At 38.3% G+C, this 27799-nt stretch overlaps 4 protein-coding genes across 9 annotated transcripts; 1 reads left to right on the top strand and 3 right to left on the bottom strand.

Moving 5' to 3' along the window:
* Positions 1-1651: 1651 nt before the first annotated feature.
* selp (selectin P) lies at positions 1652-12337 on the bottom strand. Of its 4 annotated transcripts, XM_030132807.1 has the most exons (17): positions 12225-12337; positions 12052-12130; positions 11573-11956; positions 11376-11483; positions 10445-10633; positions 7679-7864; positions 7369-7554; positions 6423-6608; positions 5835-6020; positions 5527-5712; positions 5161-5346; positions 4795-4980; positions 4456-4641; positions 3857-4045; positions 3575-3763; positions 2741-2863; positions 1652-2646 (listed from the first exon to the last, which is right to left on the bottom strand). In XM_030132807.1, the coding sequence occupies exons 1-17, from the start codon at positions 12225-12227 to the stop codon at positions 2582-2584; spliced, it is 2817 nt and encodes a 938-aa protein (XP_029988667.1). In that variant the 5' UTR covers positions 12228-12337; the 3' UTR covers positions 1652-2581. The 4 variants fall into 4 exon arrangements, with proteins under 4 accessions (XP_029988667.1, XP_029988669.1, XP_029988668.1 ...); XM_030132809.1 differs by lacking the exon at positions 4795-4980; XM_030132808.1 differs by lacking the exon at positions 6423-6608.
* A 245-nt stretch (positions 12338-12582) lies between these two features.
* Positions 12583-15159, bottom strand: LOC115418404 (L-selectin). Of its 2 annotated transcripts, none has more exons than XM_030132875.1 (7): positions 14897-15159; positions 14391-14789; positions 14190-14294; positions 13544-13723; positions 13208-13297; positions 13090-13111; positions 12583-12899 (listed from the first exon to the last, which is right to left on the bottom strand). In XM_030132875.1, exons 1-7 carry the CDS (start codon positions 14922-14924, stop codon positions 12854-12856), a joined length of 870 nt encoding a protein of 289 aa, XP_029988735.1. In that variant the 5' UTR covers positions 14925-15159; the 3' UTR covers positions 12583-12853. The 2 variants fall into 2 exon arrangements, with proteins under 2 accessions (XP_029988735.1, XP_029988736.1); XM_030132876.1 differs by having other exon boundaries at positions 14391-14786.
* Positions 15160-16301: 1142 nt separating this feature from the next.
* sele (selectin E) lies at positions 16302-20513 on the bottom strand. 2 transcript variants are annotated; one of them, XM_030132828.1, is made up of 13 exons: positions 20441-20513; positions 20267-20342; positions 19745-20149; positions 19311-19415; positions 19020-19211; positions 18698-18889; positions 18416-18604; positions 18134-18319; positions 17821-18006; positions 17507-17713; positions 17200-17379; positions 16952-17090; positions 16302-16838 (listed from the first exon to the last, which is right to left on the bottom strand). In XM_030132828.1, the coding sequence occupies exons 1-13, from the start codon at positions 20441-20443 to the stop codon at positions 16778-16780; spliced, it is 2121 nt and encodes a 706-aa protein (XP_029988688.1). In that variant the 5' UTR covers positions 20444-20513; the 3' UTR covers positions 16302-16777. The 2 variants fall into 2 exon arrangements, with proteins under 2 accessions (XP_029988688.1, XP_029988689.1); XM_030132829.1 differs by lacking the exon at positions 17821-18006.
* Positions 20514-24635: 4122 nt separating this feature from the next.
* LOC115418411 (14 kDa phosphohistidine phosphatase) lies at positions 24636-26326 on the top strand. The gene is made up of 3 exons (XM_030132882.1): positions 24636-24861; positions 25191-25315; positions 25410-26326. Exons 1-3 carry the CDS (start codon positions 24648-24650, stop codon positions 25500-25502), a joined length of 432 nt encoding a protein of 143 aa, XP_029988742.1. The 5' UTR covers positions 24636-24647; the 3' UTR covers positions 25503-26326.
* Positions 26327-27799: the final 1473 nt, after the last annotated feature.

The following is a 27799-nucleotide window of genomic DNA, read 5'->3' as shown; positions in this document are numbered from 1 at the left end:
TGGTTCACAGACACCGCCATTCATTTTTTTGATGTGGTATTTGAATATTCTGAAAATTTGACGATTTTGAAAAGTGTTGTAATTTCCTAATTATTCATGAATGCCTCATGTTATGTTTACGTGTGCCTCCTAGAACGTGAAGAAAAACTCAGTTCCGCAATGTGGGCACAGAGCTGATGTGAGGGACTTTAACAAATGTTGACTTGAAAATACAAACTTTTGCTGCAGTCCTACTCTAGTCCTCTTCTGTGCCTAAACCAGCTGACACACAAGGAACAGACGTATGGATGAGATGGACGAACGCAATGGAAAAGGGACATTTTTCTCCTAATGGAATGGACAGATCACCAACGGAAATTGCTAGCTAACCGAAAATGTCCACTGAACTGGATGGATTATTTGGCCAAACTGGATGGGATTCATAGGAGCAGATGATTTAGTTTGGAATAAAGTTGTGTGGGTGACCGCAGCAGGAGCAGACAACCGTCCAGAGTAAGTGAAAACACTTCAGTAGGCTTAGCTTTGGCTTTTCATGACTAAATACTGTTAATGCTGTCGTACTTCGGTCCTCCACATCCAAATTATTTAGCTCCAAAGAAGTTTTGGAACGCTGTACAACAGTAGAAAAGGGCGATGGAGAAGTTGTGTTTCTTCTCTCCTTAAATTCTTCCAACAGAACACAGTTGTGTTGTGTGTATATGATTAGTTCTTGAACTGAACCCTCCCCCTCTCATGCTAACATCTATCTGTGTGTTTGGTCACTGATGTGAGGGCTTTTGTTCACACACTTTCAAACATATCACACAGTTGTAGCCTATTTGGAGAAAACAATGCTTTACTTAATACTTACCGCTGTGTCGTTGGCGTTTTTCCTCTTCTTCTTTATTTTTTTTTGTCTTTTTGCAAACCCTGAGCGCTTCATCATTGGTGTTCTTTTAAAATGGCCCCGCCGTGCTCAGTGTGGACAGACCGTTTGTTCCTCCACTGACAGAGAGTGGGGGGTGTGATGGGGGGTGTGCGAGGGCAGATGTCACTTCTATATGACCCTCATAGTGTTTGTCATAGCATAGGGGGAATCCCTCTAGTTTAGGGGGCCCCAGTCATAAAACAGTACAGGAGAGGGTTAGCGCTGCCTCACTGTGGTGGTTTGTTTACAATGGATGGTTTTTAATAAGTTGTACAGATAAATGACCATGCGGCCATCGGGGGCCCTCTTCAGCGAGGGGGCCCTAGGCAGCTGCCTACCTTGCCTACGTCATCCCGACGGCTCTGATAACATGGCTTTGGGACTGGGTTCTGACTCAGTGTGTGGAAGTAAGTGCTGCTTGAGTCGGATGTCTAAACAGATATTGTTGGCCTAAGGTTGGTTTGTATGAACTCCAACATCCCTTTTTCTTATGTTGCCTCTGATGTCACCAATGTTATTACATCACATTAGATAGTAGATATATGTTGCTGAATGATTTTGTAACAGCAATATTTTTTCCACGAGAGATTTCAGAAACTTCACCCAAAACACACTGCTTCATGTGGTCAGCATCTGAGAACAAATGCTACTTTTCAGGAGTCGCAAAAATAACACTAATGACAATGTCATTTTTTAGGCTATTGAATGAGCTGAATCTGATTTTAATTTTTGCAGTTGGTAATAAACATGTTACATTTCAGCTGTGATATTCATTTCTTGCTGCCTGATACATATAAACACAGTCCTGATAAAAATTTTAGTCCAGCTGAAAAATGGCATGAATTTACATTTTGCATTGCTGGATCTTAAGAAGGTTCTACGTAGAGTTTCAAAATGCTGAAAGAAGAAATGGGAGTAAGACAAGAAAAAAACTGAGCAAGCAATTCATTGAAAACAACCACTAAACTGAAATAGGCTAAAGACCATGGCCGTTAAAAGCCCAAATCTGAGCAAAAATGTGGATTCTATGTCATTTTCTGCGTTGTATTCACACTGTCATGACCTCCTGACGGCAATAGGAGGCTGATTAATGACCAAAATTAAAACTTAAATATGAAAATTTAACAAATACCAAAAGAAATAGATGTCCTGTAGAATCAGAGGAAACTGTGAAACAATGTTTTGAATATAAGTCCGTCTGAAAAGGACTTTAAGCATCTCCATATTTAAGTAGTGAACAAACTGAGAAACACAAAGGCACGGCTTATTGTATTAACAACAGGAATCAATACATGTTAGATGGAAACAAAAGCAAAATTAACAGTGAATGCAGAAGGCTGACAAACTCACAGATGAGATAAAGATTACAAAACATTTCTAAGAGGTAGAGAAGGGCTAAATATTAGGAATTATTTGTTAAGTAAGAGAGATGAAACATAAGCCAACACATATTATATAATGCATGTGTCTGGGTTGTTTAATGATAATGAGTGAAGGTGTTCATTTAAGTGAATAACATGGTAAAGAAAGCTGAGGCTGAAACAGAACTCAAAATGATTATGAGAGTAGCTGTATACTTTTCCTGCACAATGATACAATGCACTAACAATACAATCCACTCATAACATAATGTAAGCACGACTCTTAAATGCTGGCTGCAAAAGGCAATTGTATTTAAGACTCAAATGCTGGATTCACGTTTTCATCCCAAGCGTGCTCGTCAGTGAGGATTGAATTCCCTGCAACGACCAAAATCAAAGGTTAGGAATACACTGCATGTGCATGAATGGCTTTATGTACAGTATGCATGAGTTGAAAGCAGTTTGGTTTTACCTCTTTTCCTACATCGTGTCATGACCAACATGGCTAGTCCTATCAAGACAAGTGGCACAACAGCAGAGGCTGCACCTACACCAGTGTAGAGCAGCATAGCCGTCCCCACTGGAAGACCCTCAGCTAGAAAAAAAAAGCAAGTTTGTTTAGTTTAATGTCTTATAATAACTGTCTGTTTACAATATAACAATTTAAAAAAAAAAAAGACATTCATCAATCCTTTAACCCTCAAACACATAACAGCTGCCAGTGACCAAAAACATCTACTGATCTGAAACGTATGAACCACTGAGCCTATCAAAACATGTAAATAGTTCAGGTGAAATGCAGTTTCTCAGCTTGTTATTGTTATCAGGTGTGACCTATTTGGATGTTCAGAGGCTCCATAGTGAACATAAAAATACCATCATCTTCTGCAATAATGATTTACCAATAAAATCCATGTAGTTTGACAAATGGCAGTTGTGTAGGCATTTCATTTTACATTCAGTTAACGATATATTTTTCGGAAAAAGTCGCATTTTCTCTAGTTTTCTCTGTTTTGATATAACAACCTGTGAATTTACTCAGAGATTTTATGAACATCTACATGATCGGTTCATTAATACTGAAAAATATCTGATTTTCACTGAATAATGTAAAATACAGATGAAAATATTATAACAAGTGGTGCCAGGCCCAACAAACCCTGACCCTCACTTAGGAAAGGTTAAATGTAGAGAAAAATTCATTTGGAAGTGGTCACAAAAATAGTTGTTGGTCTTGAGGGGTTTAGTAAACAACAACCATCACTATGCCATTATAACACACTCTGTAAAGTCTTTACTTCTGTACCTTTGCAGGTTGGAAGGCTGTTATTCCAAATGCCACTGGACGAGCAAAATAACACATCTGTGCCGTTCAAAGAGAACCCCTCTTCACAGGAAAACAGACACTGGGAACCAAAGCTGAAATTCCCCAGGGGATGGGAACAGTTCATGGAAAGGGGTAACGACAAGGCAGGGATGGCCTTACACTGTACCGCTGTATTATGAAGGAGAAAGAAAACAACAATGAGGATCAGCTGTTTGAATAGTTCAACAACACTAAAATGTGTAAGAAATGCTAAGCACTGACGCTGGCATGTGGGTAGGTTTTCACTCCAGTGACCGGTGGCATTGCATAACACCGATGACCTTCCTTTCAGCCAGAAACCTTCTTCACATTCAAAGTTACAGTGGGAGCCAAAGCTAGAGAGGGAGTATGGGTGGCTGCAGTTCATGTTTCCATAATGTGGGGGTTTGGCCAGTAGGGGGCATGGACGTGCTGTTATAAACATAAGGGTCAGTCACAAAAAAGAAATGACAAGATGAGTATATATCAACTTTCTTAAAATGTACATGTCACTAGAAATGACATTTGCACCATCTTATTTAACCAGGAGTAATATTCAATATATCTGATAATACCAAATGGTGTAACAGCAAAGGAACGAGTAATGTTTCACCACATTAAAGTTCACTTGATTTGTTCTTCATACTTTACTAAACCATAAGGAGACAAACATATTGGCATAATACCTTTCAGTCAATACTTATCAGGTCCATGTACCTAGATTTGAAAAGCTGAACTGAGCCTAAAGTCTCTTTGTTTCTCATGATTCAATTATGATAATATGGACACTCATGTAAACATTGGAGAAGGGTGTATAACTGCTGCTCATGAAGATTCATTACCCAGACAGTGGGCAGCTTCTCTGCTCCAGGTGGCCTGAGCGGTGCACTCTGTGTCAGCTGACGCATTTAGAAGAAAACCACTCTCACAGCTTGACACACACTTAGATCCAAAACTGAAAGCTCCATGTGGATCAGTGCAGTTTATGAAACCGTGAGGTGGGGAATTCAGAGCAGGACATTTTTTTGCTGGAAGGAAACAGAGGACAGGATCAGCAAAATAATAATAAAAAAAAAAAGGATTTGTGAATAAGTGAGTTCTAAGTCATTGAATTTTACAGAATGAGGCTGATTATGATCAACAAATTAGGATGCAGATATTTATTTTTTCATTTATTTTACCTATGCATTGTGGGACATCTGTGCTCCAGCTGCCTGAGGAGATGCATTCAGTGTTAGCCGTTCCATTCAGGAAGAAGCCTTTGTCACAGGTTGAGACACAAGTGGAACCAAAACTGAAAGATCCATGTGGGTCAGTGCAGTTTATGAAACCGTGCGGGGGGGAATTCAGAGCAGGACATTTTTGTGCTGGAAGGAAATAGAGGACAGGAACAGCACAAAAATAAATAAGTAAGTAAGTAAATAAATAAATAAATAAAAATTGATGATTTGTTAATAACTGAGCTCTAAGTCATTGAGTTTTACAAAATGAAGCTGATTATGATTAACAAATTACAATGCAGATATTTATTTATTCATTTATTTTACCTAAGCATTGTGGGACATCTGTGCTCCAACTTCCCAAAAAGGTGCATTCAGTGTTAGCCGTTCCATTCAGGAAGAAGCCTTTGTCACAGGTTGAGACACAAGTGGAACCAAAACTGAAAGATCCATGTGGGTCAGTGCAGTTTATGAAACCGTGTGGGGGGGAATTCAGAGCAGGACATTTTTTAGCTGGAAGAAAATAGAGGACAGGAACAGCACAAAAAAATAAAAAAATAAAAGTAAATAAAATAAATTAAATTGATGATTTGTGAATAACTGAGCTATAAGTCATTGAATTTTCCAAAATGAGGCTGATTATGATCCACAAGTAAGTATCAGTGTATTTATTTACTTATTTATTTATTTTACCTAAGCATTGTGGGACATCTGTGCTCCAACTGCCCAAGGAGGTGCACTCAGTGTTAGCCGTTCCATTCAGGAAGAAGCCTTTGTCACAGGTTGAGACACAAGTAGAACCAAACCTGAAAGATCCATGTGGGTCAGCGCAGACTAAAGACCCATGAGGTGGAGAATTCAGAGCAGGACATTTCTTGGCTGGAATGAAACACAGGAGAAGACGAAAGACGTTTATATCATCAGTTGGTACTGAATCACTGACATCTGAAATATTGGGTTTTGTGATATGAGAAGTTATAGTTGGCAAATTTGTTTTTTACCCAAACATTCTGGGACATCGGCGTTCCATATGCCCATAGAGGTGCACTCAGTGTTAGCCGTTCCATTCAGGAAGAAGCCTTTGTCACAGGCTGACACACACTCAGAACCAAAACTGAAAGATCCATGTGGGTCAGTGCAGACTAAAGACCCATGAGGTGGAAATTTCAGAGCAGGGCATTTCTTTGCTGGAAGGAAAGAGGAGAAAATCAGCAAAGCAGACAGAGGGTTTATGTGATTCTTTGTGAATAACTGGAGTCAAAGGCATCATTAGCCTACTGTAATAATCCTCAAGGTAACTTTGTCGAAATGAAGAGGAAAAGAGAGAGAGAGAGAGAGAGAGAGAGAGAGAGAGAGAGAGAGAGAGAGAGGTGAAGGCAGTGGTGTGTGTGTGTGTGTGTGTGTGTGTGGGGGGGGGGGGGGGGGGGGGGGCTGAATTGAGCTCAGTCTACTGTGATGGGGTCTTGGCCCATGTGTGATGTGTTCCCCCAGATGAACCACCAGGGCACCCCCTAAATCCTTAAATGTGAGGCTGATTATGATCCACAAGTAAGTATCAGTATATTTATTTACTCATTTATTTATTTTACCTAAGCATTGTGGGACATCTGTGCTCCAACTGCCCGAGGAGGTGCACTCAGTGTTAGCTGTTCCATTCAGGAAAAAGCCTTTGTCACAAGTTGACACACATTTTGTCTCAAAACTGAAAGATCCATGTGGGTCAGTGCAGACCAAAGACCCATGTGGTAGAAAGTTCAGAGCAGGACATTTCTTTGCTGAAACAAAACGGAGGAGGCAAAAAAGTTTACAGCATCAGTTGGTACTGAATCACTGAGATCTGAAATACTGGATTTTGAGAACTTCATTCATTCGTTCATTCATTCATTTTCTGAACCCGCTTTATCCTCACTAGGGTCATGTGGGTCGCTTGGAGCCTATCCCAGCTACTTATGGGTGAAGGCGGGGTACAGTCCAGTTCATCGCAGGGCTGACATATAGAGACGAAGTATCACTCTCACATTCACACCTATGGGCAATTTAGACTAACCGATTAACCTATCAGTGCATGTGTTTGGATGGTGGGAGGAAGGTGGAGTACCCGAAGAGAACCCATGCAGACACAGGGAGAACATGCAAACTCCACACAGAAAGGTCCCACCCCCATCGACTGGTGTTGGAATCAAACCCAGGACCTTCTTGCTGTGAGGCACAAGTGCTGTCCACTGCACCACTGTGGTTGGCAAATTTATTTTTTACTCAAGCATTCTGGGACATCAGTGTTCTATATGCCCATAGAGGTGCACTCAATGTTATCTGTTCCATTCAGGAAAAAGCCTTTGTCACAGGCTGACACACATTTAGAGCCAAAACTGAAGGGCCCATTTTGGGCAGAACAGGACACTTCACCATGAGAGGGAGCATTAATTGGATGACACTTCTTAGCTTAAAGAGAGGCAGGTAAAGACCCGTTACTTAAAGTGTAAAGCATTAACTGTACTAATGTTTCATGTAGCTCTCAGTCATTTGTAGACATACCGCGGCAGACAGGATGTGGGTGACTCCAGTGGCCGCTTGCAGAACATTTTGTGATGTTGTTGCCGATCAGTTCAAACCCCTCTTCACACTGCAGGGCACACATGGAGCCATAGCTGTGTTCACCTAGAAGGCCGTGACATTGCATGGAGGCATGGGGTGGGCTCTTAAGGCTGTTGCATTGTACCACTGTAAAACAAAAAACAGCCGTCACTCATTACAACTGTGTATAGTCTACTTGGGCTTTTCTTGTTTAGAAAACTATGGTTGTAAAGCTGTCAAATATCGTGCATGTGTACATATGGTGACTTACTTGTGCATGTCGGCAGAGGCTCGCTCCAATTTCCAGAAGCCAGACAGGTGAGGGTGTCGTTTCCAACCAGGCGGTAACCTTCCTGGCAAGTGAAGTCACACTGAGAGCCAAAGGAGAACGGCTTCACAGCATCCACACATGTCATGTTGCCGGTAATGGGAAAGAAAATAGGGGAGCACTGTTTCACTGTGGAGGGATACAGATATCAATCACACCCAGCCCTTTCAATAGAATCAATGTTCGTATGTTGCACGTCATATTTAAAAACTCTGCATTATGACTCAACCTTTATAAACATTGCATGAGTATGAAGTTGTGGAATGAATAATCACGCTGACAAAATTTACAGTTAAGGGAAACAGAACTGGCCTACCCACAGCAAATCACAATATTGTTTTGTCAATGCAGAAATAAATGAGTGTGAAGTAAAGTGATAACAGGTATGACCTGCATGTGATATCCTGGGCAGTCTAGCCAGGATGTGACAACCCAATGAGACCAATGAAAAAATGATGAAGAAATATTGGCAAGTATTGAAAAAATATAAATAATTTCACTATGAATACATATACAGGGTGGGGAAGCAAAATTTACAATATTTTGAGGCAGGGATTGAAAGACAGTGTATGACCAATTAGTTTATTGAAAGTCATGAGAATTTATTTGCCATAGGAAAATATACATAATAGAAAATGTTTTTATTCTATGTGTCCTCCTTCTTTCTCAATAACTGCCTTCACACGCTTCCTGAAACTTGTGCAAGTGTTCCTCAAATATTCGGGTGACAACTTCTCCCATTCTTCTTTAATAGTATCTTCCAGACTTTCTCGTAATAGTTTTGCTCATAGTCATTCTCTTCTTTACATTATAAACAGTCTTTATGGACACTCCAACTATTTTTGAAATCTCCTTTGGTGTGACGAGTGCATTCAGCAAATCACACACTCTTTGACGTTTGCTTTCCTGATTACTCATATGGGCAAAAGTTTCTGAAAAGGTATGGATAATAGTGTTAGGTATGATTATGACATCAATATATGTCAATAATATAATCAATAATATATCAATATATTTCAAAACAATTGACGTAGTGCCTGCTGAGAAAAAACAACTAAATGTTCATTGTAAATTTTGCTTCCCCACCCTGTATAATACACATAGTTCAATAATTTATCAGGCATTATTTGTAAAGAAGTATCACAGTTAATATGTAAAGTTGTAAGGGGGTTAAAATGTCTTTTAAACAGTTAATGAGATTTCAATTAATAATCAATAATTAATAGATTTAGTTGGATTTTGAATGATTTCTGTAATTGATAAAACTCTACAGAAAATTTAGCTAGATGCAGAAAAACTACTACTTTTACTACTACTACTACTACTACTACTACTACTACTACTACTACTACTACTAATAATAATAATAATAATAATAATAAAACAAAAACAAGGGTTCAAATTTTAGGACACTATGTAGTTGTAGATTAATTTTTACAGAATTAAAAGGAAGATGCCATTACAGCAGCATGTCGACACTGTAATTGTGATGCTTACATTGACTGTCAGTGTGCATTTTCATGTCAACTAAATACTGACTAAACCAGTGGCGGCTGCTCGTCTTTCAGAGAGGGGAAGCTCATTGTCGGCTTACATCAAAAAAAAATTTGTCAAGTTATTTAAACATAAATTCGGCCCTCTGTTCCTTTTTAAGTAAATGGTCAGTGACCTTATTGTACGAAGTAAACAAAACATTGAAATTCTGTTAAATTGAAACAAGGAAGTACAATGAGTGTGTTTTATTTACAGTGCAAGAAATGAACAAGCAATTTTGTAGTGGTTTCTCTCTCGATTTCACAAGCAGAATGCGCGACAGTATTAAACTGAACTCTGTCAAGTGAAGGAGAATATCTCAAAATAGCTGTCAATCAAATGGGATTCAGCCTTTCGACTGATCCTCCAATTAGCATGTGGAAGCCTGGTATCCAGCCCGGCCGAGCTTCGCCCACAGCTCCATTCACCCCCAGAGACGCCGAGCGTCCGGGGGCGGGACAGCATCGTGGCATTTATCCAATTACCGTCCAGTTTTGAGGCAATGAAAAAACTGTTCCACTCAGTCCCATTGACGTGCATGGATGCCGAGCGTCTACGGGCAAATGCACTGACCATAGATCGAATGAGAAAACAGTGCAACGGGAATGTATGAGAAGTGAACAACATCGAGTCTGTTGATTTGTGATAAAGCTGATTCTGAACGAACTCGTCTTTGGGATGAACGTGCTCTAACACATTTGTAGTCAATGAAATGTCAACACAACCGTACATATTTAACCATTTGATTTTTGTAATTTTAGGGGAAGCCGGGCTTCCCTTGCAGTCTATGAGAAATCGCCTCTGGCTTCCAGATAATGAAAACCCAAAATTCAGTATCTCAGAAAATATTGCATAAAATCAATTTAAAAAATGAATATTTTAAACAGAAATGTCAGGCTTCTGAGAAGTATGTTCATTTCTATGTACTCAATACTTGGTTGGGCCTCCTTTTGCATGAATTACTGCATCAATGTGTCATGGCATGGAGTCTTTGAGAAATTGCCTCTGGACTATGCCTAAGCATAATGACTTAGATTAATATATCATCATGTACAATTTAGTTTAAGATGTAGTATTTATATTTACATTTAACTTTTATTACTTTCACATAACTTGCATTGACATATAGTCCTTATAGAAATCTTAATGCATTGAATCTCAGTAAGAATCTTTCACCTTCACATGTGGGTAGACTAGCCGTCCACTGGCCGGTGTGGTCACATCGTATGAGGTCGTATCCGTGAAGCTCATAGCCTTCATTACAACCGACCTCACAGGTGGAGTTGTAGCTGTGAGGTGCAAAGGGGTGGCTGCAGTTCATTCGGCCTCCACGGAAGGTCTCATTCAGAACTGGACATTGTTTAGCTAAGAACAAACATACAGAATGTCTTAACTTTTTAAATGTTAGAGTAATTGTTTTTGACACCGGTGACATTTGGTGACCTGGACTGACTTTGGCAGATGGGTTTGGGCATGGTTACCAACCAAAAGTTACATTTGGAGTGGAAACAGCGGGAAGGGTTAGGGATGGAAAAAGTGGTGAGAACCTGAATCTGGATCAAACAAGAGTTTACAACCTGAGCTCTTTCATTCCCTCCTCCTCCTTCAAAAAGTCCATACAACCATTACTACAGGATGAGTGCACTTGCTCTTAGCCAGTTTGCTTATTAATACATGTTCCCATATATATACACTGCATCTGTTTCTTTTAGCACTGGTACCACATGTTAAACTGTATTATCTGTTTTTATATTCTTACTATTCTTTTTTAAACATATACTGTATATATACCACTTCTAATACTGTAAATAATACTCTCTTTTAGCACTATTATGGCTTGTTATGTGACTTTGTAACTTGTAACTCGTTTCTTTGTTTTGTTTTGTTTTTTTCTGTTTTATCTGCCTACTATGATGCCTCTTGGCCAGGTCGTCGATGTAAATGAGAACTTCTCAGTTAATCTACCTGGTAAAATAAAGTTTTAATCAATCGATCGATTAATCACTCAGTCAATCAATCAATCAATCAAACGATGACATTAAAAACATTGATCCTATCACACTTCAAGGGCCTGGTTTGTTTTAAGATTATGATCATGTTTGCTCACCCTCTTGACAGCGTGGTCCAATAAACCCAGGATGGCACTGGCAGGTGTAGTTCCCTACAGTCTCAACACAGTCAGCATGAACACTGCAGGAGTCTGGTATGCACGAGTCTACAGACAGAGACCACATTCTATAATACTGTATGTTCCCATCAGTCAGTTGATATTTTAATGCAATGAGAGCAGTAATAATATTTTACCCCTGTAACAGAGAGCTGCCTTCCTGTGATGGCACATCTCATTGTTCCACTTGGCCGTATCATTGTCCCTCTTTATGTAGATCTCCACACAGTCCTGACCTGTTATGTTATCCGGCTCCCCAGTGGCCCAGTTCTGTGCCTCTAAAGGCACCGTCTTATTGGCGTCTACCCAGGTCCAGACTTTCTCCACCTTTTTGATACCAATCCAGTAATATCTGCGGGTAAATGGCACCAGGTCATTGACGAATGCAGTTTCCTCCTCGTTGTGGATGACCACCAATCCTGTAAAGTGCTTTTTGCACCAGATGTGTCCATCTTCCCATTTCATCCTGGGGCTGTAGTGGTAGGTCCATGCCTGCACTCCCCCTCCTATGCCACCTAGGTCTGAGATCAAGGAGGATGGGATTGTTTTTTATGGCAATAAAGGCAGAAAAGCTTAAGGTAAACCATCTGGCACCACCTTTATTTTGCAGGCTTACCCTTGACAAATACAGTCAAAGCAACGATCAGCATCCCGTGATGCAGGTTTATTCTGATATGAGCTGATTCAAGAAACATCTAACAAAGACAGAGACTTAATGAGTACAAAAAGAAAAGCTTAATACCAAAGTGGAATGCGGAAATGTCCAGCGCCTGCATGGCTGTAGCTTACCATTTCATCTGTCTTCAATCACTCATTCTTGTTGCTTTTACTGTGCTTTGACGAAGATCGATGGGAAAATACTTTAAATTGTCCTTCAGGGAATGAGTCAATGACCAGTTTTGTAATATCACTTTTACTGTAACTTCCTTTCAGGAAGGGCACAGACTCTGGCACCCATAACACCCCAGTACAAACACACACATGCATCCTTGCATTATTCACTTATGAGGACATAACATTTATTTCCTAGAAATGTAAAGTACAATAATTCAACTTATGGGCCAAGTTGTGAGACCTCAAAGTGAGAGTGGGCTAAAAAATACCAAGATAACACACACACACAAAATAAAGATCCTCACTATTCAAATTAAATGTGAATTTTATTCAAGAAAATGTGATCATATATGAATATATCTCAATAATGAAACATAAGAGACCAGAAAATGCAGAAAATATATTTTGTCACCTAAGCAAATATAAACACATATAAGCACACAGAAGACTAACAGCAGATCAGACATGTAGTTTACTAGACATAATGTGTCTTGTATAGTTTAGGTACATTCTGATGACAGAGTACAACAACTGCATGATATTGTTGAAATACTTCAAGACATAGATGAGGTTACAGTCGTCCTTTATCCTTGAACTCCATTGGAAGGACTTGTCACATCCTGAAGGTGCCTATAAAGTACAAGCAAAATAAAATGAATAACAATCACTAATATTAATAAGTATCATTATTTTATGAATCAGAAAACAGGTATGCCATTTATTATAAACACTTTTGAAGACAAACATTTTAAAGCTGAACATAATAAAGGGTGCACATGGGTGGAGCAGGATTTGAACAAGGTCCGGTTTCAACACTGACCTTACTTGGGCAAGTTTCTTTCCTATGAGAAATGAGACAAACAGATCCCTGTTGAGTTGTGTTGCAATGAGATTGCATTGCATCTATATTTCTAAATAGTGAACTGGAAAACACTTACTCTTTCTGCGCTTCATCCAGCAAAAACACAGACAGCAGAGTGCTGATGTGGCTCCACACCCAGTCACAGCCCAGAGAGTATGTTTATAGCCTGGGAAAATAAAACACACATTAGAGTCACCCGATGTCACAGTCTGATGTGATTTATTTATTTACTGATAATGCAACACTACTGCAATAGCAACAGTACATTATTATATTATATTATATTATATTATATTATATTATATTATATTATATTATATTATATTATATTATAGCAGTACTAATATAAGTTTCAAGCAGGATTTGCCTTTCTTTTTCAGGTTAAAAGTAAAAATCTGAAAATAACAATTACTTGCACAAACAGGTCTCTGTCCACTCCAGACCCCATTAATCCCACAGGTAATATCTGCTGATCCTATCATCAGGAGGCCAAAGGAGCATTTAAACTGACATGTTGAGTTGAACCTCTGGTTTCCTCCAGGGCAGATGAGCTCCCCGTTATCAGGTTCAGACAAAGGGGGGCACTCCACAGCTGCACAGACACTCGGGTAAACGTTTGCCAGGGAAACATTCATGTAACACCACAGAACAGCTTCCTTTTATGAAAATACAGAAAAAGCTCTGGCTGATGTCAGACTTTTTGATCAGTATATTCAATGGGATGCTCAGTACTCTCTCAGGAAACACAGGAAACAGATGCCAGGCTTAATGTCAATGTTCAGCGAAAAAAAATATTTATCCAGAAGAAGGGCAAAGGGGAAATTCTGTAGTAGGAGATAATGAAAGGTCACTAGTAATTTGCTATTAATACTACCTGGCTTTGCATCATAGCCTGGTATTGCTGAATGGAGTAGTTTTCAGGTACAGTTTGCAGATTATGTGGGCCAGGATAAAAAAGGGAACCTCTGACTCTTTTGAAAGTTTTACTGATGACTTATGATGTAATCTAAAAAAATAAAAATAAAAAATCAGTATTAAAGTGGTGACTCCTTTCTTACCCGTTTCACATCTGTCTCCCACAAAACCAGGTTCACATATGCAGGTTATGTTTTCAATAGTCTCATGGCACCTTCCTCTTCCACATATTGTCGCGTTACACTGGGCTGTGAAGTAAAAGTGTGTTGTTTAAACTGCCATGAATTTTTAAAGTATTGTAAATTTTCAAAAAAAAAAAAAAAAAAGGAATGTGCTTTACATACCTTTATAACAAGCAGCGAATTTTGGATTAGCGCATTTCTCATCATTCCACTTGCCTCTGTTTTTCCCTTGGTTGGTGTAGATTTCCACACAAAACTCGTTGCTGTGGTCGTTGTTGGGCTCATTTTCTGCCCATGACTGGTTCCCAATCCACGTGCTGTTATTTCCAACCCACGTCCAAGTTTCATTCTTTTGTTTTTTTGTGATTCCGATCCAGAAATATGGACTCCTGTCTCTGTCAGGCAGCAGTTTGACCAGGTAGTTGTTCTCCTCCTGGCTTTGGATGACCACCATATCTGTGAAATTGGTCTTGCAAAACTGCCTGGCCTTGTCCCAGCTCATGCTCTTGTTAGAGTAGTGATACGTCCAGCCCAAGGTAATCTGAGCCAAGCAGCCACCTACTGCCAATTTACAATCAGAATTAACCATCACATGTGTGAAGTACACTGTAAATTCATGTATGGTATAATGTCAGTAGATCTATATTTGTAGTAAAGACAATACTTACTGAGGAGAGAAATAAGTGTCCACTTCATAACCTCTTCAAAGAGTAAACAGCAAAATACAATAAATAAAATAGAAAAATAGCTAAATAATTTTTATCCCAATACAACAACCAGAAGCAAAAGTATGTATGTCTATCATAAAGATAAAAAAAAAAACTATTTCAGAACATACAGACTCATGGAGATCTTGTAATTTGCTTAAATGATTGAAAGAAACTAAATCTTAATGTTTCTCACAATAATGATAAAGCATTACACTCCAGCAGTGGAGTTAGACTCCCGTAAAGTAGGTGTCTGCAGCAAGCTTTTATATTACTTTCAGACTATTCACTGCTACATTAACATAGAATACCTGGAAGTTTGTTGTACAGAATGAATGAATGTGATGAAAAATGCCCTGAATCACTGATTTAATGACTGCTTTCACTTGAACTGGATGTTGTAGAAATAATCAATTTTTCTGGGAAATGTATGGGAAAAAAAATTTAGAGATAAAAATGAGCACAAATATTACTTGGATCATTTTGCCCTTTAAATACCCTAAGGAAGGGTTTTCTTTCTGGCCCTAATGCTGTTATTCAGGAAGTTCCATTCAGGATCTTAACTGAGTCACTAAAGTACAATAATATTACAATAATACAATATTATTTTAAGGTTATTCAGCAACAGATTACAGACAAAGAGACGCCTTAGCAAGGTGTCTGATCTATTTCTGCTTTTTTTAAAATGCTGACGCGGGACACTGGATTTGTTGATCTGGAAAAGAGACTGATGTTGCAGTATTCCTTCCTTGTTTCTTTGCCTCTCACGGCTATTCAGCTATTTTGTTCTGACCCTTCCAATGGAGGTTATTGCCAGACAAAAAGAGGTCTGTATTGTATTTGGAAAAGGTTATTTCTGGATCTTTAAAAAAAAGAAAAAGAAAAAAAAGAAAAAAGACATATATATTCAGCAAGAATGGACACAAAAATATGCCTGCAATAATACAAAAAAATTGTGTCCTCACTTGGCCATGATTAATAAGCATCATTAAAAACAATGCTGATCCAACAGAATAGTAAACATGTCTCTGTGTCAAGTTTTTAGAGCGTGTTGGGGGTATCAAAATCTAAATTTATTCATATTTCAAAAATAAAAGGAAGTTTGAAACCCCTGAAAATCTTTTCCTTGCACTTTTGTCAGTTAAATACAGTAAATTAATAAATAAATACAGTATATGTTAGACTGTATTATACTGTTAGAATAGGGACCTGGTTTGATTAATTTACTCTTTCAACTTGCTTTAGCATCAATGTTTTAATATGTGCTCGCAGTCTATGTGTTTATTGCATAGTAAAAAATGCATAAAACTAATGATGAAATAAATCAAAACAATGTTCATGATATAGATTTGAAGTTTTATTATCAAGATAACACACATGGATAAGACAAAAAAAACAAAAAAAAACATACAATAAGCATCTATTAAATAAATATTACATAAATATCATTGTATAATGAACTTATTCACAGTTTGGCAATGACATGGCAAACCAAAATGTCATGTAACATTTACAATAACATCAGTAACCACATCTCCAGCATGCTGCATGAAGCTGTTGAACAATATGTTCAAGAACAAACTCCCCTTAGGAGGAAATACACAGGTGAGTAATCACAGTACAGAACATCACAAATCTTGTGAAATTCAATTGAATATGTAACAACAAATCAAACACAACCTTCTGTTACAAAAAACGGATAGCATATAGTCTGTTTTTACAATGTGTCAAATTAATGTACTTTTTAAAATATTATTCAAATTACACTGAACTATGAAGCAAAAATACAATTACATGGAAAAATGTAAAATACACTGTGTACAAAGCTGTCTCTGCTGGGTTCTATAAGAGGTTCTCAGTGCTGTTCTTGTAGACCTGGGGAGGGGCCTCTATGTCAGAGTTGCTAGAAGAAAAGGGAATAAAAAGATAATGAGCTTCGTAATTCATGACATTATTTTTGATTTTTAAAAATAAGTGTGCATGTGTTTGATTTGACAGAGGTGAGCTGCATCTCACCTGTTTAACTCGAACTTGGATACTTTCTGCCTCAGTCGTTTCAGGAGCCACATGGCCAAAGACAGACCAGATAATGACACAGCACCCCCTACTGTCACTCCAGATGCAATGGCTGTAATCTCAGATGGTGGTTCTGCTTCTGTGAAAACAACAAATGCTGAAGGTCAAGATCGTATTTGACTTTTGCATGACATTTTATTTATTTGATTTACTTTAATATTTGTTCCCTTTCTTGTCATTTGGTTTACCTTTGCAGGTGGGTTTCTCTGCAGTCCAGTTGCCGTGATGATCACAAGTCAGCCGCTCAAGTCCCTCTAATGAGTAGCCTTGGTCACATGTGAAGGAGCACTGAGAGTTGTACACTGACTCACTGGCTGAACAGTTGATATGACCATTTTCAGGAGCCTCAAGCAAAGGGCATCTTACTGCTGCAAGAAGAAAGAGCCACTGTTAACTATCACATATCAGTGAAGAAGATACACTTACATTCTTGGTACACCACTGTCTGATAAAATAAAATCAAATAATGCAGGTGACATGAGTCCACCTGTTTACCTGTGCATGTTGGTGATGTGGAGGTCCACTGGCCGGGATGGGCACACTCCATACTGAGGTCTCCTTGTAGCTCATGGCCTTCATCGCAGCTGAAAGTGCAGACTGTACCAAGAGGATACTGGGTGTCAGCAGAAGGTGGCGAAGAGGGGGAGGGTGTGCAGCTGACCACGCCTCTTGGTGAAATCTCAGGTGCAGGGCAACTGATTGCTAAACAAAAAAAAAGTATGAAACGTTAAGACATACCTCAAAAGAAAAATACTTTGTTGCTGTGTTTTGCTGTCAGTAACAATTTATGTCACAAAATGCATCCATACCTTTACAGGTAGGTGCAACTTCATTCCACTCTCCATTTCCAGAACACTGAATGGTTTGCTCTCCTTGTAGTTCAAAGCCGGCCTCACAGCTAAAGCTGCAGGTGGATTCAGGACGCAGATCAGATTCAAGACCGCTGCACTGAATGATCAGGTGATCTCCTTTTTCTGGAATCTGGCAGGTGATGGCTAATGAGAAAAAAATATATAAATATAAGAGGACTTTCTTAAAACCACAAAACAAGAATTCTCGACTTAGATAAAAACAATCTAATCTGTTGTCAGTAACAATGTATGTCACAAAATATGTCCATACCTTTGCAGGTAGGTGCAACTTCATTCCACTCTCCATTTCCAGAACACTGAATAGTTTGCTCTCCTTGTAGTTCAAAGCCGGCCTCACAGCTAAAGCTGCAGGTGGATTCAGGACGCAGATCAGATTCAAGACCGCTGCACTGAACGATCAGATGATCTTCTTTTTCTGGAGTCTGGCAGGTGATGGCTAATGACAAAAAATATATAGATATAAGAGGACTTTCTTTAAGCCACAAAACAAGAATTCTCGACTTAGATAAAAAATCTAAGTGTGTGTTCTTACCTTCACAGTGGGGCATACTCTCACTCCACTCAGCTGATGACATGCATGTGACTGTTTCTGATCCCACCAGCTTATATCCAGGAGCACAGCTGAAGGTGCAGGTATTTTCATAGGTAAACTTTGTGTTGGCATCATCTCCACAGTTGATGAAACCATTCTCCAGCTCTGTGAGAGACGAACACTGGACAGCTGAAAAACAATCAGAGGAAGGCCAGGTGAGGTCAACAGGACAGCCTCAGAAAACTGAAATCTCATGGTAGCTTATAAAACATGGAAACTTACGATTACAAGAAGGCTGCGAGGCATTCCAGTTTCCTGTTGCTTCACATTGCAAAACATCAGAGCTGGAACCGGAACGCACATAGCCTTCATCACAAGTAAATACACAAGTGGACTGGAAACTGGAAAGGCCCAGGGGATCAGAGCATGTCATGGAACCCCTGTCCGGATGTGACAGCCCCGGGCACTGAACCACTGTGGGTCAGACAATCATAAAAAACATGTTACAGCAGCATCCTTGGACAGAGTAAAAAAAAAAAAAAAAAAAAGACCATCTCTTTATTTGTGTTCTTCTGTTTTGACATGTCATATTAATACAACTCACATTCACAGGTTGGAGGCTGATCTGACCAGGCTTCAGAAGCAGTGCATCTCAACGGCCTCGTCATACTCAGGTTGTATCCTTCCTCACAGGAGTACTGGCACAGGGAATCGTAAAAGAAGTCTCCATACCTATGAGTGCAGTTTACACTCCCTTTATCGGGGACTGTCACCTCATCTTTGTTGCACTTAACAACTGCCAACAAAAAAAAAAACAAAACACAAAATTAGATTCTAATAAATATGAATGAAATATAAAGAAATTAATTTACTATTACATAATTGTACTACTTACTTTGATCACACTTTTCTCCGTAAAATCCTTCATAGCACTCACACCTATGGCTGTTGATGGTCTCTACACAGTCTCCGTAGAGGCATGAATCATTCTTGCAGGCGGCTGGAAAAAAAACAAGATTACAAAAAAGTTATAGTGTGTGTTAAAACATAATTTCATTGCACTTTGATTAAAAAGACATCAATATGTTACGAGTAATATATGTAAATTTGCAAGATAAGATAAGATAGGTCTCTCAGAGTATAAGTGTAAAAAATTAAAAGATACAATCAGAATAAAAGTCATGAGATAAAAGCAGTATAAAAGCAGTGTAAGATAACAATTAAAAGACAATAGCACAGTGACTTGTAATAAACATCTACAAAATAAATACAGTTGTGTTAAAAATGTATGAATAAAGCCTTGTATCATCATCCTTGACTTTTGCTCACCTGAATAGCACAGCGCAGTCTTTGGTTTCCCGCATCTCTCATCGTTCCACTTGCCCGTCTGCTCACGCCTCTTGATGTACATCTCCACACAGTCCTCATTATTCCCTGTTGTCTGTGTAGTTTTGCCGTTGTTTGGCTCATCCTTTGCCCAGTTGCTGGCTTCATCTGTCAGGGGCTTGTTGGTGCCGACCCAGGTCCAGACATCATTGATCTTCCGAATGCCAATCCAGTAGTAAGTGGGTTTCTTGGGCAGCCAGTCGTTGAGATATGCAATCTCCTCCTGGTTCTGGATGGCCACCATGTCTGTGTAATGGGTCTTGCACCAGTCTCTAGCTTGTTCCCAATTCATGGTTTTGTTAGAGTAGTAATAAGACCAGCAGTCCACGCTAGTCCACATGCACACCACTGAGGATGGAGAAAGAAACATGTTAGATTTAGAATTAAATAAATCTATGCAAAAATGAATATGACAAGCAGAAAGTGTGAAAATTAAAAACTATTTTTGGAGTTAAATATACATACTTGTGCAAAGAAAGGTTAAACTGATCCATGAGGCAGACATTTTAGATGCATGGGTTTGAAGTAATCCAAAGCAGAACTGCAGGAAGAAGAACAAATTCTTAGAAATTATACATTCAATGAATAAATACATTTACTCTAAACAGCTTGTATTTCAGCTAATATCTCCACACTTACCATCTTGGCTGTATGTCTAAATGATCTATAGCAGATTTGTAGTCCTCTGTCAGTCTTAGCACATCTAAGTATTAGATGATTCTGATTTCATGTGTGGTGTTGTGTGCTTTTATAGTTGCACTTCAGTGGTCTGGTCCTGTTTTCCAGGAACTGCCATCATCATTGAGTGGAAAGCCCCACACCCCTTCCAACTACTGCTCCATCCCACCAGGGGCTTTGGAAACCTTCCATCTTTTATGTGAAACAAGAAAAAAAAAGGACTTGTTTGATGCCAATTTACTTGTTGATATAAATATGTCATTTTTTGTGCTATTAATACTGGCATTCTGGAAAGTAAATAAATGACAAAGGGTAGAGTTTGTAAGGTATACAAATATCTCAAACACTTTACACAGTGTATTCTGTGGCTTTTAAGATGTGTTAGGTGCTGTGTGGGTACATAAGTAAAGCAAAAAAAAGATTTTTCAATAAAACAATATAATTTCACATAGCTTTTTGCCATATTTTGAGCTTTTGAGCTTTTGAGCCACATAGCCCCAATTATTACCAAGCTAAGATAAAAACAATAAACAAAAAGCTAAAAAGACAACTCAGTGAATAAATTATTCGATGAAGAAAAAGTTACTTTTCATATAAATTTGGTTGAGGTGAAAATTGCTTGGGTTCCACACCTAAGCATTATAGTGATCTGGAAAACCCTGCTTCACGTACCTGTGATTTTTATGTAAGTGAGTAATTATTTTACAGATTTCACTGTTAATCTAATATTATGAATATTGTAATGGATTTCTTTACCTAAAACTATATGGCATATAGGAAATAGTAGACAAAATAATTATATTGTATTAGAAGATGGCTTTAAAATAATGTAATTAAATGTAACTGTATCTAATGTGATTGCAGTGATAATTAAATCATAATTAATGGTAAATGTCATAATAGTGAAATAAAAGTTGACTGGATGATGCAGGAGATGGAGGTGTCTCTCTGAATACCACTTAGCTACTCACTAACAGAAACAGTCAAATTATGTTGGTTTAAAATTATTTTATTGATTTAAAAATGATCTCCAGAGCTTAGTAGTGGCCTTCTATTCAGAAATAACAAGAAGGAAGGCTTGATATCACACAGCAAACATGCAAATGCATTTACGTATAAAATTCACTGGAAGGAAAACTGCTGATTTGGAAACTGTGAAAAGCTGAAAAATGATAAGATAAGTGGGTAAAAGCTTTCAGACAGCCAAAGCTATTCCTACTGTTTCCTCTTTTTTTGACTGGGACCCTGTAGATAAGCTAATATCCACCAAAATGAAAGTGTGATCTTTGGTACTAATGGGACATTGTTGTGTTTGTAAACCAATTTTGACAAGTCTCTGATTAAGCTTTGTTCATTTCTGTTATGACACTACTTTAACTTAGCTCAAAGCCAGATGACAGAAAATGTGCAGATTGTCGTCAGTAAGTTGAAAAAAACAAAAACAAATGATGTGTCCTGCCAAAGGATGCAATCACTAAAAGAGAGAAAAAATAATAGTGCAAACAGACACTTTACTAGTATTTTCTTATGAGTGTCCAGAGACGGGAAGTGTGTTGTAGGAGCAGAGGCGCCGGTTGAATGCCTGTGTTTCTCGAAGTGACAGTTCACATCCTTCCTTTCTGACACAAGGCTTCTGCACAGTAGCCATTGTTGCCTGACACCTCTTAACCTCCACCTCTTCCTCTAAAAACAAATTAATCAACTCTCTAATTTACTCATGTACAACATTACCCCTGGGGTATATTGATTTTGGATTGGTTGTTGACTTTTATTTGTTGGGTTGTGTTCTAATCACAGAGAGTCAGTTGGCCGTTTCAGGTTTCTATCAGTGTCACTAATACATATAAATGTCATGATCCATAGCCATGTTGAATATGAATGGGTATGAAATGATAAATAACATGTGCATTCCTGAATTTTGACCCTACATGTTCTTTCAGGATGCAAACTAAAACAAACTGAAAACATTAGATTATACAGTATTATTTCAATTCAAAGAATGTGTAAGGTGATCCGTAAATCAGAGAAAGTTAAAGATATTCTTGACTTCACTGCCAGGTGACACTGTCTGAAGTTTACATAACCCTCTCTTTGTGGCTCACAATCAAAAGCTGCACAGTGGATTTCTGGTTAAAAAGTGATCACAGGTTTAAGCATCTGCTGCTGAATCATCTATTCTACTGAAGTGCTCTTGAACCCAAACACTTCACCTGCTCCAGCCCCACAGTCCTCTCTGATGGATGCCAAAGGAAAATTTTCTCTAGTTACAGGAAAAGAGACAGTTAGACAACAGAAAAAAAGGTTCTCATGGTTCACTGGTGGTAGCCATACGACTGTAATGTTACACAGAGGAATATCCAAATAAAAACTAGCCATAATAAAATACCTTAGTAAAATCATACAGGTACATCTCAAAAAATGTCAAAAATTGTCAGCTTACATCAAAAAAATTGCCAAGTTATTTAAACATAAATTTGGACCTCCGTTCCTTGTGATTTGTGTGTTTGTGTATTTACAGTGCACGAAATGATCAAGTAATTTCGCAGTGATTTCTCTCTCGATTTCACAAGTATGAACCTAGATCAGTTAAAACACAAGCTAAACATTAGAAGCTAAACTGTGATGGAAATACAGTAAATGGAGGAAGGTAAAATGATGAATAGTTAAAACATGCTGGAAACTGAAAGTGCCTGGAAAAGAATGGCAAATCAGTAGGATAATATTCTGAGTAACTCTGCTAAGACGGATGACTACATTGGTGCTGGTAGCTGCTTTAACTGTGATGTCTCCACAGACCTGACAACACCAAATAATAATATGTACATACGCAAAAAGTGCAGAGTATCACAGTAAGTTTATCAGTAGTCTGCTGTTATCTGTTAGCTTTTGCAGCACGACTTGAGCTGATAACAATTAATAAATATTATTCTTATTCGGAGTGAATTTGCCATCCTGCATAAAAGCTGTATGCCGATGGATGGGTCATAATGGCAGTACTTGAGAATAGATATATATGCATACAAGAAGCTTAGTTAGATTATTGTAGCTACACTGTACTGGTCAACACTGAATTTGCCACAGAAGAAAAACCCTACATAATACCAAGTGTTGTAGTTTTATAAATTGTAAGTGATTAGCATTCAGATGGTTTTCAATACCTGGTGCAGTCCAACGTGATGCAAAGCTGAAAGCTGGAATCTTCACTGGACCCCAGGCTGGAGAACTCATTAGTGATCCTGTATTCACCTTAAAGCTCAGCTCTCCACAATAAACAGATTGAGATTGATTGGGACAAGTGGTGCAACATCTTCTGGGCAACTTAAGAGTTCAAATGATGATTATCTAATTGAGGACGTTAAAAGTATATGTACAGAATGTCACTCAAAGTGCATTTCTCTCCACTCACATCTTAATTTTTTTCCCACTCAGTGTGGGTAACTGGCATAGTGAACCACTTCATCCAGATACTTCTGAAATGGAAAGGTACTAAAGCAGCTTCATCCCAAACATAATGGGGATTATTGTTGGATCCTACAGTAGGAAACTGTCACAACCGCAAGGACAAGTGACAGTGTCTAAAACAGTGGAAAAATTTGGAGTCAAGATGATGGACTTGTCTGTATCTGTGAGGAAATCTGACACATATTATCATATTATTTGAGATTGTGACTGGATGGGAACTTTACTCTCTCTCTCTACATATAAAGTATGTATATATATATGTATGTATATATATATATATATGTATGTATATATGTATATACATATATGTATGTATATATATATATATATATATATATATATATATATATATATATATATATATATATATATATATATATATACACATATATATGATCAAATAAAAGCTGAGGTGACGGGAGAAATTCTAATTTCACATTTGGAGCCACCATTGCTTGATTCAGTCAACATTTTCCCTCCAGTGGCAGATGAAACGTTTTTTTTTTTTTTTTATGTTGTCCAGTGTAAGTGCCATTGGCAGCATTAGCCTTTCCTTCCCTTTGCAATAAATGTGATAATATGTGCCAACCAGAGGCCTTGTATTACTCTTTTCGCCATGTGGGGTCACCCGCGTGTCCGACGGCACTAGAGGGACTGTCCCTTTAAGGAGACACTTCCTGCTCCATATATGGTGTGTGTCCGCACCATGTTGTATGTGTTCAGCAGAAGCCTGAACAGGCTGAGGGTCTGCGGTGCAAGGGCTGAAGCTACGGTCGCAATGGCAGACGCTCTGGCCAAAATCCCCGAAGTAGAGATTGATCCAGAGGGAACCTTTAAGTACATACTGGTCAGAGTGACAGTGAAAGATGGCGGTGTGCACAAAGACATAGTCCGAGGCACAAAAAGTGCAGAGTATCACAGTAAGTTTATCAGTCTGCTGTTATCTGTTGCTGGGCGGTAGTTCATGTGCAGGCACAGGGTCCACAAATGACCTGTACGGTCCTGATTCAGCAGCTTGGACTGATCTGACCCTAAGAAGGCTTGTACTTCACCCTGCAGTTATGTGCAGTGTGCAGAAATGCACTACAGTACTGACCAGAGCAGGGGAGGCCAGCATTTATAAATAGATAGACTTAATAGAAAATAGTGCAGTCAGCATTAGTAGATTCAGAACCTAAAGCCACCATTTACTAATTAGCAGTATTTAACTCACCTGAACAGCAGAATTTATGAAATGATGTATTTACAGATCACATCTTTGAGAAGGTCAACCCAGCCATGGAGGCCTTGGGGATGGAGTGTAAGTGTCTTGGAGGAGGGAAGATAGAGCACAACAGTGCAGAGAAAAAACTCAGGGTGTTTGGAGAATCCACTGTAAGTCAGTTTATCAAATGCTTTGTTCTGTGTTGAACATGTATACACATGCATCATATATCCTGACACCTGTGTTTTCCTTTTCCACTTTTAGGCCTTTGGCAAAGCAGACCATTCTGTGTCTGCAGACAAGTTGAAGAGTGCCTTCGGTGACTATGAGATCACCTGGTCTGATGACAAAAAGTAGACAGTGAACCAGCATGTGTAATGTCCACCTATACAAAATGTGTACTTCAACTGATCTGATCCATCTGTACAACCTGTGATCATTTCAAATACACCATTCTGCGTTTGGCAACTTATGTTTGAATCTATGAAAATGCAAAAAGTAGCTTCTAGAACTCTTAGTAGTTCAAAAGAGATTCAGAAGGAGCGGGGAGATTCCCCGCACATTAGAACTCATTTTTACTTTTACTTGGCATTGGAGTCACTTCACTGGAATTAGGCGCCTTCTGCCAAGCGTAAAGTCCATACAGGAAGGGTTGAGTCAGTTTGAATCAGTAGTATATCCTGTGAGGAAAGTTTAGAGTGAAAATATTCATAAACAGATAAGAGGGTGCTTTCACTTATCATCACGACAGACTCTCATTTGTGTGTAATGCTAGAATGATCTCAGACTCACACTAAATCACTAAATTACACATTAACCCTGCTATTATTATTATGAAAAATATATCACATCTAAATCTGACACCAAAATCGCTAAAATAAATTTACAGGGGGATGAAAGGGTTCAAGGATTTCTATATATAAACAATTATACATATTTTTGAAAAGACAATTTTTTTCCTCTTTTTTCCATCTCTACATGCACCATTCAAGATTTTCCTCCTGTTTGATAAAAGATTTTTAGCATCATTGAAAGTAACACTGAGAGAGGTTTATCTGGGGTGATTTTATGCACTTATTTGTCTTTTTTGCACCAGTTTATGGTGGAAATGTTTAAAGGAAAATCCAAAATTCAGGAAAGTGACAGTTGAAAATGTAATGGAATAAATTACACCAAGCTTCTCTTCAGGTTTTGTGTATGTTGCTGTCTATTATTCATGTTAAAGTGGTTTTTGTGAGGTCCTCTGCCTCTTTCATGTTTTTATTGCAAAGACAAGTGTACACATTGTAAATATTGAGAAGGACAAAAATGAAACCTAAAGCAATTCTTGAACCAGTCAGTTTTGTCCAAAGGACAAGGACCTCAGCTCCAAAATGAAGTGAATGTGGTATCCTAAGTATCTTAGAGTTAAATTACCACTGACATCTACTGGGGTTAGCTCTTTAAAACCATGGCTCCCATAGACTTACACTGAAATTCTTCCTAAAGATACTGTCAGTAATTGTTTTCCACAATTTATTCCAGTTTCATCTGTTTTGTTTGGACCCTCTAATAAGTGATCTGGTGTTCCATCTTTAAAGGACATGTTCTGGTATCCTGTCTGTTTTGCCCTCTTTGGATTTATTAAAAAAAAAATAGGTTTGTCTGGTTAGAAAATCCTTTTGGACCATGTTCAGTGATGCATGACTCAAGCATCTTCAAAATGCATCCCTTATAGTGTGATAATGTCCATAATACTAAGTCTGGAACTCTTTGGTATTAATAGTGATATGATTTACTCAGCTGGAAAGGAGTTCCATTAAAGCAACAAATACTTAATGATCGTAATAACAAACATTTGTAAATAAGACATGTTTATGTGATCAGTCGGGATGTTCCATTCACTTCTGCATGTGATGTATAATTTTTAAACCGTCTTAGTTTGCCTTAAAATGGAACATCTTGCCCTCCTCGTAAATTCTAAAGCTTGATGGGTGCTTCTGTGAAACTGGTCCCTAAAAACAGAACATGGGGGCTAAAAATTCAAACCAGATTTAGACTAATGTTATGAAGCAAGTTTGGAAGCACTCTGGGTCTATTTTAAAAAGAAATACTGAGGTAAAAGTGAAACTATTTTTCAGATAAAACACATTTTTATAATATTTTACATTGTATTTACTACAAAAATCTGCATGTAACACGGTCAAAAGGACATGAAAATTACGTGCTACTATTTTTTAAAATATCTCTTTATTCTCTCACAGGTACATTTTGGGAATCAAACTAATTATGCAAGGCAGAGTGTTTCACAAAAATGACTGCTGTTGCAAAATCATTCGCGATTTATATGCATGTAACTGGGAAGGTTCTGCATGTAACCCAAGTGGACATGACGGGTTACATCCAAAACCTTGAATGAGACTGCCATTTCATGAAAAACCCTCATGACTGGGTTAGAAAAACCACTAGGATCATCAAAGTTAAGACAGTGTCTTTATTCATAGTGCTATATAAGACCATTTACAGCCATGTGGTCCAGACAAAATGCATTGACACCTAGGTAGCTTTTCATGTCCCAATTTTGGTCCTATTTTTGGCCCCAATATTTTATTCATTAATTTCAGCATGACTCAGAGCAAGAGTATAATTTTTTTGCATTTATCTGAGGTCATCAT

Source organism: Sphaeramia orbicularis, chromosome 4 (assembly GCF_902148855.1).
Source record: "Sphaeramia orbicularis chromosome 4, fSphaOr1.1, whole genome shotgun sequence".
NCBI classification, from domain to species: Eukaryota; Metazoa; Chordata; class Actinopteri; order Kurtiformes; family Apogonidae; genus Sphaeramia; species Sphaeramia orbicularis.
This window is presented reverse-complemented; position numbering and strand designations above follow the sequence as displayed.